The 12,091-nt window shown below is 38.0% G+C and overlaps 1 protein-coding gene across 1 annotated transcript in view; it reads right to left on the bottom strand.

Moving 5' to 3' along the window:
* Nucleotides 1-3,249: 3,249 nt before the first annotated feature.
* TBX20 (T-box transcription factor 20) overlaps nt 3,250-12,091 on the bottom strand; it is a 48,439-nt gene continuing 39,597 nt past the window's right edge. The window contains exons 7-8 of the mRNA XM_055590422.1: nt 7,305-7,417; nt 3,250-4,934 (exon numbers count right to left, since the gene is read on the bottom strand). Of these exons, the coding sequence (XP_055446397.1) occupies nt 4,594-4,934; nt 7,305-7,417 (454 nt within the window). The 3' untranslated portion in view covers nt 3,250-4,593. The remainder of the gene's footprint in view (nt 4,935-7,304; nt 7,418-12,091) is intronic.

Below are 12,091 nucleotides of genomic sequence, written 5' to 3'. Positions count from 1 at the left end.
ACTTCTTTTTCCATAAAACATTTCCCATGCCCTTTCCCCCACCCCCAACACACACACTTCATTACAGTGACTGTTCTCACGCAATTCATTAAGCAAATAAACACAGCAAACAATAGAGCTATGATAGAGTCTACTAAAGAGGCTAGATCAAATTTTATCCTTTAGGAAATGAAAGATTTTCTTTTAGGTTTCTGAAACTAAGAAAAGCAACAACTAAATATAGTATTTTAAAGTACCAGAAGTAAAATACAAGTTGTATTTTTTGTCCAGATGTACTATTCACCAAAATGTTTTTATTTTCTTATTATGGGGAGGGGGGGTTAGAATTATCTAAGGGAGAGACAGAGAAATAAAGACCAAAAAATACTTAATTGTCTATCAAATATTAATAAATGAACCTTTGCATATTTAAGCATGATGAAGAAAGCTAAGTACTGGCATATTTTATAGCTGACATGGGATAGCAGTGACAAAAGGATGTTATGATTTCCTAAAATTTTAAATGTTTTAACCTTCCCTTTGCTTGTTTACATAAAATCCTTATTCTAAAATAATATAAAAATTTATAAAATGTATCCTCCACCCAAGCCCAGCTCTCTAAGGGAGGTAGCTGAAACTCTTTTCTGTCCAGTGCTTTATTTCTGTCCAGTCTAGATGTAGAGTATGATATTGTTTTGTTTGTAGTAATTATCAATTCCATACACATTTAATAATGAAAAGTTTTCCTTAGTCAATGCAATTGAGTAAAAATGTTGTTTTTCTTGTAATATTTGATCCTGCACATTATACAACTGACATTTTGAACTTTAGTTACTAAGTCATGGTTTGAGTTTGACCATGTTTTCAATGGGGTGGTCAAGTCACTGTTTATTTTATTTGAAGTTCATTTTTCTCAATATTATTCAACTTAAATATAAGCAGGACAGCCTGAAAAGCTAATGTGAAATCCAGAACTGGGATAAATATCCTAATATCTCTGTGAAAAATTTTTAGTCTGTATGAATAGGCAGATGCTTTGCTGCTAAGGATACTTATTATTCTTGGGCTTTTGGGGTTTCCATTTTACCCCCCAGGATGGGTACTGTGACTAGAGAAGTGCAATGACAAAGATACGGATAATAGTGGAGGGAGACGGTTTTGGAATATCTCACAAGACAGTGTGACTCCTGCACAGGCTATTTACTAGATAAGACATCAACATCAGGAAGCTTAATATCTCCTACTCTGTGCCCACCTACTAGAAATGATGGTTGACCTTTCAGACAATATACCATTCCTATAATTCTGCAGTGTAATACAAATTCATTAACGTAGACCTTGTTACCTAATAATTTGTGTTATGTTAGACACAAACTGGATAGGCTTACCTTTATACTGCCAATGGTAGGCAAGGGGCAGGGGGTAGATTTACTAAGTAAGAGAAATGAAGAGCTTACTCAGAATTATTGATAAATATTTTTAAAACATATCACATATGTAGAATCTACTAAGTTATGAATTAATTCTTTGGGGTTAGATAAAGCCATTCAGGCAGAGCTGCTTTTTAGCAGCACTACACATTACCCAAGCTTTTTGATACCGTAATATAGCTGGGGGGAACCCTGAATTTATTCCAAATATACCATAAATCATGCTCTTTACCATTCAGTTGCCTTTCTCACTAATTATCTAGTTCTTGCAATTGCTTTTGATAAAACAGGCTTTATAGAGTTTTAAATGTTAAATACCCAAAGAGTTAAATAATAAACAAATAGAATAGCTCAGAAGGACCCTTGTGGGGCAAACATCTATCCCTAGTTCCCATGACTAGTGACTGATCAGGTTAAGCTCCATTTCACTTGTGCTTTTACTTTCTTGTTCAAATAATGCTAAATACTTTTTTTTTTTTTAAGTATCTGATTTAGAATTTCAGGTGTGATTTTCCAAGACCATGCTTTGGTGTCTTTGTCTCTGCTTTTTTCTAGTATGCTATTTATTTTTAGTCTTATATTGATTAATTACAAAATAAAGTTATGAATTCAGGACTTACTATCATAAAACAATATTTAACAAAAACATACAAACCTACTTTGAGACACACCAGTTGGGAAAAAATGTCAAAATAGTATTAAAATGATCCTTTCATTCTCCTTGAAAAGAAAATTCAGGTATGGGTTCACTTTAGGAGACCAGTCATTTATTAGAGTGTTAAGTAGCATCATATAAAATAGTATTTACTTTTGTTATTCCTGCTTTAAGTAGTAGTACTCTATATTAAAAGCACTGACAAACAGGCCACCTATTAAATAGTAAATCCTTATCCTAAGCTCTGTGGATATTTACTTTAAACATTATGCATAACTAAATTTTTAAAGAAACACACATCTGAGCTATGTTTGAAAGCAAACTACCTGTGAATACTATAGCATAATGTGCAGGAAGTTAGAAACAAGCTTACAGTGTCTGCCATGGGACTTTGAGATGTTCAGTTAATGCAGCTTCATAAATAAACCTTGGGATACAGTGGAGAAAGGCAGTTGCAAGATCCAACAATAGCATCAGTTAGACAGGCTGTGCCAATTATACCTTGTTTCATAGGCTGGAAATGCCCAGGAAAGGCATTTGATATAGAAAAGCCTAACATTAAAACAACCAAAGAAAACCCCACTTGAGTGTGATATGATAAATATATTAATTTTACTTTGAAATACACCTCTACTCTCAGCAGCAAGATTTCCCATCTCTTTGAACAGATTCAATACTTTCATAGTTAGAACAAAGTAGAATGGATATTACATTAAAAAAAAGAGTATTGGGGAGCTTTGTGAAGAAGACAGGTTAAATCTTGTATCTAGAGTGCATTATATCTACAGCTGAAGGACCACAAACTTCATTAAACCTTTGTTATTAGGGAAATGAACTGTTGCAAAATGCCAAATATACTGCCCTGATTGTAAATGCCTACATATATATAGCTCAAAAATAATACAAGCATAACTATGATATAGTTAAACTATTATAAATATCAAAATAAGCCTTAAGAAGATAGCAAGAGTTGAAAATAAAGTGGATAAATTCTTTAGATTTACTTATAAGCACTTTTAACGTTTCAGTCAGGGAATCATTGTGTTAAGATGCAATTTCATATTATGGACCTAGAAGAATGATTGAGTCACTGAATGTAACACAGTGAGAAAAAAGAACCAATCAGATATATGAACATATAACTATTCATGACTGTAGGTTAAGTGGTTAAGTAGTGGCTATATGGGCATTGAGAATGGTCATTCATAAGCCTTGTCAGTCAGTGGCAGTGGCTGATCAAACAACAAAGCAGATTTATTGAAAATAAGAATTTGATCTGGTGCATTTTAACATCCATAAGGTTTTCCAAGGGGCTTCCCTGGTGGCTCAGGGAAAAGAATCTGCCTGCAATGTAGGAGATGCGGGTTTGATCCCTGGGTTGGGAAGATGCCCTGGAGAAGGAAATGACAATCCACTCCAGTATTCTTGCCTGCAAAATCCCATGGACAGAGGAGCCTGGTAGGGTACAGCCTATGGGGGTCACAAAAGAGTCAGATACAACTTAGTGATTAAACAACAACAAACGAAGTTCTCTCAAAGCTGAAGTAAAAATGAAAGGGACTTTGGTACTCACGGCAGAAAAATTCCTTTCAGAATAGGGCAACCATCTTTTTATTATAGCTGTTAAGTGAAAAAAAGTCTCACATGTCAAGGTGTAGAGACTTTGAGTGTCCCTCAGTAAATAAGTAAGCAGTGTATTTACAATGCAGCCTAGAAAAAGAAAACCTCAGTTTTACAATGTAACAAACAGAGCCTCTTATTTCACAATTGAATATGGAAAATTTTTCCTACATAAATGGCAAATAATTGCAAGAAACAGAATTAGGAAGAAAGAAGACAAGACTGTGAAAAAGAACTTGTCAGGTACTGGCCCTTCAATATTACAGAAAGAACTTTGTGAAGTCATTACCACCTACTCATCCACAAAATAGGATGCATTAGCATTATCTCAGCTCCTTCCCCAGCAAACTAACACAAAGGAAAACTAAACATGCTTGAGCTACAGCACTATAAATATTTCTCTATTGGCTCTCGTTTCCACAGACAGAATTGACTTAAGTTAGTCATTATGCATTATGGTCAGTACGTTATACAGTATTGCCCCTTTGAAGATTCTTTTAACCTGTGGAAACTGGAAAGAAAACCTATACATGTTGACTTTATACATTACTGCATTGACACAGCATTTTTAACCACTAGGAATAATGCACCTTAAGATTCATCTGCTTTGTATTATTAAACTTTCTGGGTAAATTGATATCCTTTCAGTTCCAGGACTTAGGCAAGCTAAGAACTTTACACTGATTCTCTCTCAAACTCAAAAGCTGTCCCCCAGCTACAGATGAAGCCTGGTCCATGGTGCTTTCCCTCAGTGGTAGGTTTTATTGTTGAGTCCAGCTCTCCTCTTTCATAGGTCCCATGTCTCCTGGAGAGCCCCTGCTCCAACACCCCACATCCCACCCACCAACCCTGTCCTATATTTCCATACCCATCTGCACATTCTGGATCTGGACTCTCCTTTTAGAAGAGTCATACAAATGGCGTCATCACAGCAGAGGAATGGCGCAGTCCTTGGATAGCAGCATAGGGACCCTGCTGAAAGTAGTGATGATACCGCGGCATGTGGAATGAGGGGAATGTCGGGCCACTCCCCTGCATGGAGCTGGCAATGGCTGATGGGGTCAGAGGCATCCCAAGTCGGCTATATGGTGGCAGCGAGCCCTGTATGGGGTGAGGAATGGGTGTTGCTATGGATGCCGTGCTGGTGCCGAGAGCAGTCAGGGACTGTGGGTGCTGAAATGCAGGAAAACTGGATGAAGACGATACCCAGGAGCTAAGAGACAAATTATCAGATGTTGTAAAGGCTGATCCTGAAAGGGAAAAAAAAAAATCTCATTAGACAAAAACTGTACTTTAACATGCAAATCAAGAATTACATTATCTGTAAGCATCAATTAAAAAAAATATATAGATAGATATAGATCTACACTTTTAAAAGTGAAACAGTTCAATCAGGAGGCATCTCTACCTTTCCACACAAGAGGATATCATTTATACCATATATGGAAGAGAGAACTTGATGAATAGAAAAAGACTTACTCATTAGATTGCCTGCATGCTCTGAGAGTGGCTACAGTGCTAGCACCCTGCCTTAAGATAATGACCCGATTCCCTTTAAAGAAGGTCAGATGGCTCATCACTGTCTTAACCGCCAGCATCCCCAAAAGTAAGGCTGGACGGACAAGCTTCAACAAAGCTACCTGGCTGCCAAAGCCATTGTGAAAACCCACAAGAGTGCTTTTCTTTTCTTCTTTTTTTTTAGCTTCTATAACCCTTTTATTTTTGAAATAATGAGAACATTTACTATGTTGATTATATTCAAGACAGATACACAAAAATCAAACATATTTTAATGTGCTAGCTATACCCAGAAGTTGAAATATGGGAGTAATAAACACCAAAAATAAACAAAAAATACTTAGAAATTACTCTAAAAAAATGCATACTTACTAGAAGTTTTTCACACAACTATTGAAAGATGGAAGTAAAGGTTTTAATAATTCGAGACACATACCATATTCTGGGATGAAAAATAAAATGCCTTTTTAAAATTCATTTATTCCCAAATTAATGTATTGGTTTAGTATAAAGCCAATGAATGGCTTCCCTGGTGGCTCAGATGGTCAAGAATCTGTCTGCAATGCAGGTGACCTGAGTTCAATCCCTGGGTTGGGAAGATCCCCTGGAGAAGGAAATGGCAACCCATTCCAGTATTCTTGCCTGGAGAATTCCATGGACAGAGGAGCCTGGTGGGTTACATACAGTCCATAGGGTCACAAAGAGTCAAATACAACTGTGTGACTAACACCTTAACTTTAAAAACCAATAAGTTGCCAAACTTTTTTCCACATTCAATTTGCAAAATTATCAGGACAAATAATGTTTAGAATATTAAAATATTTTTAATTATAACAAGCATAGATTTTCCCTACCAGATATAAAAACATGTTATCATGTTTTAAAAACAAAATACTGTGTTTATGAAAACAGCACAGTACTGACCAAGATTAGAAGCCACATCAATAGAAAATAACAAATTATCACAATATAAAATATACGTGCATATTGTATTATCATATACTTAGTATGTAGTAGGGGGGCTTCCAGGTGATGCAGTGATAAAGAATCTGTCTGCCAGTGTAGGAGATACAAGAAATGTGGGTTTGATCCCTGGGTAGGGAAGATGCCCTGGAGCAGGAAATGGCAACCCACTCCAGTATTCTTGCCTGGAAAATCCCATGGACAGAGGAGCCTGATGGGCTATATGTAATCCATGGGGTCACAAAGAGTTGGACATGACTGAGGGACTAACAAACATTCAAAGCCTGAGCACACATGCACATCATTACAGACTATGAGGAATAACAGCTTAGTTTCCATAATTTTTTATTAGCTAATTAACAAGTTGCAAGAGTAGGTTTTTCTTATATCACAATATCCAGAAGTTTAAACAAAGGTTGACAGTGAATTTTCCAACTTCATAATTACTAGTAGTTCATTTGGATTTATTTACAAGAGATGTCATATGTTTTGTCTGTTTATGCTATTACTTATCATGAACATAAAAATATGTCCATATAAGACTCTCCCTATACAAACATCCCTGTGCCCAGGCACCCTGTAGTCTCTTTTGTCTGAACTCCCAGATGCAAAGAGCTCCTCGCTTAACATCTGCAACAGAGGAACTTTTTTAATACTCCCGGACTCTCACCACCCAGGACACCACCTCTACACAATATGCTCCACTAGGAGAATCTTCATTTTTCAAATATTTTCCATTCTAATTATTGTTCCTAATAAGATATTCCTGATATAAGTAAAACAGATATATTCCCTGATTTTCAGATTGTAAAACAGATTCAGAAAGACTAAGGAACTACCCCTCATATCCACTAGTTCTTTGGTAGTAGATAACAGAGAAATAACTCCTAAGCCCTGACTCAGAGGCTCAGTGTCCTTTTACTGGAAAACAAGCCACAGGAAAGCTTCAGGCAGCATAATCACTTAAGAGGTAAAGACAAAACAATGATCAGCCTCAGGCTGTCCCTTCCTGAAGAGGCTCCTGAAATACTTTGGGGCCATCTCTCCTCTGAGGACTAGAAGTCTCATCACCTCCCTGTCTTTGTTCTCCATTGGGCACTCTTGCTCCTAGCAGTTGTATAGCCTGGAAGCAGTCTTACCTCGATTTTGTGTTGTCTGAACCTCATCCCCCAGCACATCCTCTTCTCCTCCATAGGTACGGATGGGTGAGCGGGCATAGGAATGCTTTTGAATCAGGCTTTCCACACTTTCCCTAGGTTAGAGAATGACACATGGTGAGTAAACCAAAAAGTTAAGTAATCAGAGGAGAGGAGTCTTAAAAATGATTTTGGTGTGATCACTGACCTAGAGCCAGACATCCTGGAATGTGAAGTCAAGTGGGCCTTAGAAAGCATCACTATGAACAAAGCTAGTGGAGGTGATGAAATTCCAGTTGAGCTATTCCAAAGCCTGAAAGATGATGCTGTGAAAGTGCTGCACTCAATATGCCAGCAAATCTGGAAAACTCAGCAGTGGCCACAGGACTGGAAAAGGTCAGTTTTCATTCCAATCCCAAAGAAAGGCAATGCCAAAGAATGCTCAAACTACCGCACAATTGCACTCATCTCACACACTAGTAAAGTAACGCTCAAAATTCTCCAAGCCAGCCTTCAGCAATATGTGAACCATGAACTGCCTGATGTTCAAGCTGGTTTTAGAAAATGCAGAGGAACCAGAGATCAAATTGCCAACATCCGCTGGATCATGGAAAAAGCAAGAGAGTTCCAGAAAAGCATCTATTTCTGCTTTATTGACTATGCCAAAGCCTTTGACTGTGTAGATCACAATAAACTGTGGAAAATTCTGAAAGAGATGGGAATACCAGACCACCTGATCTGCCTCTTGAGAAATTTGTATGCAGGTCAGGAAGCAACAGTTAGAATTGGACATGGAACAACAGACTGGTTCCAAATAGGAAAAGAAGTTCGTCAAGGCTGTATATTGTCACCCTGCTTATTTAACTTATATGCAGAGTACATCATGAGAAATGCTGGACTGGAAGAAACACAAGCTGGAATCAAGATGCCCGGAGAAATATCAATAACCTCAGATATGCAGATGACACCACCCTTATGGCAAAAAGTGAAGAGGAACTCAAAAGCCTCTTGATGAAAGTGAAAGTGGAGAGTGAGAAAGTTGGCTTAAAGCTCAACATTCAGAAAACGAAGATCATGGCATCCGGTCCCATCACTTCATGGGAAACAGATGGGGAAACAGTGGAAACAGTGTCAGACTTTATTTTTCTGGGCCCCCAAATCACTGCAGATGGTGACTGCAGCCATGAAATTAAAAGACACTTATTCCTTGGAAGGAAAGTTATGGCCAACCTAGATAACATATTCAAAAGCAGAGACATTACTTTGCCAACAAAGGTTCCTCTAGTCAAGGCTATGGTTTTTCCTGTGGTCATGTATGGATGTGAGAGTTGGACTGTAAAGAAGGCTGAGCGCCAAAGAATTGATGCTTTTGAACTGTGGTGTTGGAGAAGACTCTTGAGAGTCCCTTGGACTGCAAGGAGATCCAACCAGTCCATTCTGAAGGAGATCAGCCCTGGGATTTCTTTGGAAGGAATGATGCTAAAGCTGAAACTCCAGTACTTTGGCCACCTCATGTGAAGAGTTGACTCATTGGAAAAGACTCTGATGCTGGGAGGGATTGGGGGCAGGAGGAGAAGGGGATGACAGAGGATGAGATGGCTGGATGGCATCACTGACTCGATGGACGTGAGTCTGAGTGAACTCCGGGAGTTGGTGACGGACAGGGAGGCCTGGCATGCTGCGATTCATGGGGTCGCAAAGAGTCAGACACGACTGAGCGACTGATCTGATCTGATCTGAAAACCATTTTCTCAGTCAAAAAACCACCACTTCAGAGGCAGACAACATTCAAAGCATGCACATTTCATTGTAGATGGCTCAGAAACATGACCTCAAGCATACAAATATAAGAAACTTTGTATTTGTTTCTTATAAATACAAGGAAACAAATAGGACAGGATAGGGACAGTTCCCCAAAATTCTACAAAATTAGGGGCAAATGTGAATAAGGAGCTATAAAACATAACCATAGGAATATAGAGATTAAGGACGTTAAAAAAAAAAAGAATGAATTTATCACAAGGAGCTGCAGTCATGTGACTTTATCAGCTAATGAACACAAAACACTCACCTGATATGAACGGCACTAACTGAACATCTGATGAAATACTGGCCCATAGTTCAAAATATCATTAGCCATACAAAGACTCTGTGTTTACTAATAAAACCAGTAAGTGCATAGAGTATATGACAATTGCTGAGTCATTTATTCAAGGTCTTAATTCACTATAATATTAGAGCATGACTGTCTTTCTGGGTAACTTGGGTCATTAAGAAAAAAGTCAATTAAGATGTGCAAACTTTAATAAAATGACAACTATAATATTCAAGCTGATTAATCTAATCTGATTAATTCAAGCTTTTAATCTAAGCCATGTGTCATACTGTTACTATTTAAAATGAACTTAGGAAAGAATTAGTTATTTTCACATGAGAAAAGAACTTGCTTCAGATACCCTGGAAGACATCTTCTCTTTGTAAAGTCATAAAGGCTTGACCATCAGTGGGCTGAAATCATGGATGATGTATTTCTAAGGTGTATTCCACTGCCCATCCTAGGCATTTAGACTGCTCTCTCTCAGCATTTAAGTTAAAAAACAGAGTGTAGTATCTGCCTCTCTAAAAATGCCCTAATATAAAATTATTTAAACCTTTTTCACATACATCCAAGAAAAATTGTTTAAATAACACAATAAATCATGGCTTTGTGAAATATTTTGCTTCTCTATAAGAAGTATATCATATTCATTTTTTCCTTGGAAAATCACTGGTATCATTACTTTTTCTCATCTCTAAGAGGGAGAAAAAAAAGGATTTTATTGAAGTGATTTATTTGTGTCAGGCCTGGAAGTGAACTGAAAGCAATGGCAGTTCTTATATAAAGGATGGCATAATTAAATTATTGCCTTTTAAGTGATTGAAAACAGTGGTGCAAATCAGGGCCATCTCTTCGAAGATGTTACAAAGAATAGACAGCCCATGTTGTTTACTTTATGTCTAATCCCTGTTTCCAGTAGGATGAAAAGTGCAAAGAATTTGTTTAGCCTGGAAGACTATTGTGAGCATTTCTAGACTACTGTGCTCTGAAAAATAAGGGATGACTCATTTAATGAGTTAAGTGATTTAGGTATTACAAGCTAGGACAGTGCCTTGTAATGCTCAGTTCTGTTATATCCCAAAGCAAGAGACAGTAGTTAGTTTGGATTTTAATAGATAAATAAAATGGGTAACATTATTGAAGGTTGAATTTTCAATATCTAACACTAACTGATTTTTCCAGGAAAAAAGAATACATCATTATCTTAGGTATCTTTAAGAGATCTCTTCTGACTAATATGTAAGCATCAATTCCAAGAATAATATACATGTGAGAGACACAATCATAGCCAGAAGGTAGGCAAGATAATAGGATAGCTTCAGTTATTATGTTGATTCTGCAAAAATGCTCCAGAAATACTGGAAGTCATCTAAACTATTTGTTCAAACTCCAGATAAGCAAAACCAACATACTGTCATCAGTATTGAGTTGACTGCCCTTCCTCTGTCTCTGAAACTTCAGTACAAATTTCTTAATGCTCAAAAAGCAAAATCTTCCTTTTCCTTCACACTCTTCTTTGCACCACTGCTATACCTAATATATTCCTCTTTAAATGCATTTACTAGATGGATGGCAATTATGTGTTTGCATGATCATCTCCACCACTACACTGTTGGCCTCTGATTGAGGGAGAGAACAATGCTTTATCTAGGCCGCTGCTGCTAAGTCGCTTCAGTCGTGTCCGACTCTGTGCGGCCGCAGAGACGGCAGCCCACCAGGCTCCCCTGTCCCTGGGATTCTCCAGGCAAGAACACTGGAGTGGGTTGCCATTTCCTTCTCCAATGCATGAAAGTGAAAAGTGAAAGTGAAGTCGCTCAGTCGTGTCAGACCCTCAGTGACCCCATGGACTGCAACCCACCAGGCTCCTCCGTCCATGGGAGTTTCCAGGCAAGAGTACTGGAGCAGGGTGCCATTGCCTTCTCAGTAGTGGTTCTCAAACTTTAGTGTCTTATGAACTGTTTATGTCCCCCAAATTCTTGTTGAAATCTTAATCCCCATGGTGATGATTTTAGGATGTGCATTCTTTAGTAGACAATTATGTCTTAAGGGTGAAGCCCTCATGATGGGATTAGTACCCTTATAAGAAGAGAAAGAAGAGTTTGCTTTAGCTTTCTTTTCCTCAGCCATGTGAGGACACAGTGAGAAGATAGCTGTCTATGAACCAGAAAGCAGGTCCTCATGAAAAAGTGAAATCTGCCAGCTCATTGATCTTAGACTCCCCAGCTTCCAGAACTGTGAGAAATAAATGTCTGTTGTTTAAATCTCTCACAGTCTATGGCATTTTTGTTATAGTAGCCCAACCAGACTAAGACAGTGTTCATCAAAATTACCCAGAGGGCTGGCCAAAACACAGATTTATGGACCCCACCCTCGAGTTTTTGATTTAGTAAGTCCAAAGTATGGCCTGAGAATATGACTTCCAGTGTGTTTTCAGGTAACACTGATGCTGCTGACATGGAGGTCACACTTGGAGAACCACCACCCTAGTGTAGTGGGTACTGGAACCTGCTTAGCTCAGATCCCAGTCCTGCCACTTGTTTTGTGTGCCTTTGGGCAAATCACTTCACTTCTCTGTGCCTCAGTTTTCTCATCTGCAGCATGAGGATATTAGGTTTTACTAATTATTATTATTAATAATTATTATTAATTCTAATGGGAGGGAGGTCTAGGAGGGAGGGGACATGGGTGTGCC

The sequence above is a fragment of the Bubalus kerabau genome, chromosome 8, assembly GCF_029407905.1.
Source record: "Bubalus kerabau isolate K-KA32 ecotype Philippines breed swamp buffalo chromosome 8, PCC_UOA_SB_1v2, whole genome shotgun sequence".
In the NCBI taxonomy this organism is placed as follows: Eukaryota; Metazoa; Chordata; class Mammalia; order Artiodactyla; family Bovidae; genus Bubalus; species Bubalus kerabau.
This window is presented reverse-complemented; position numbering and strand designations above follow the sequence as displayed.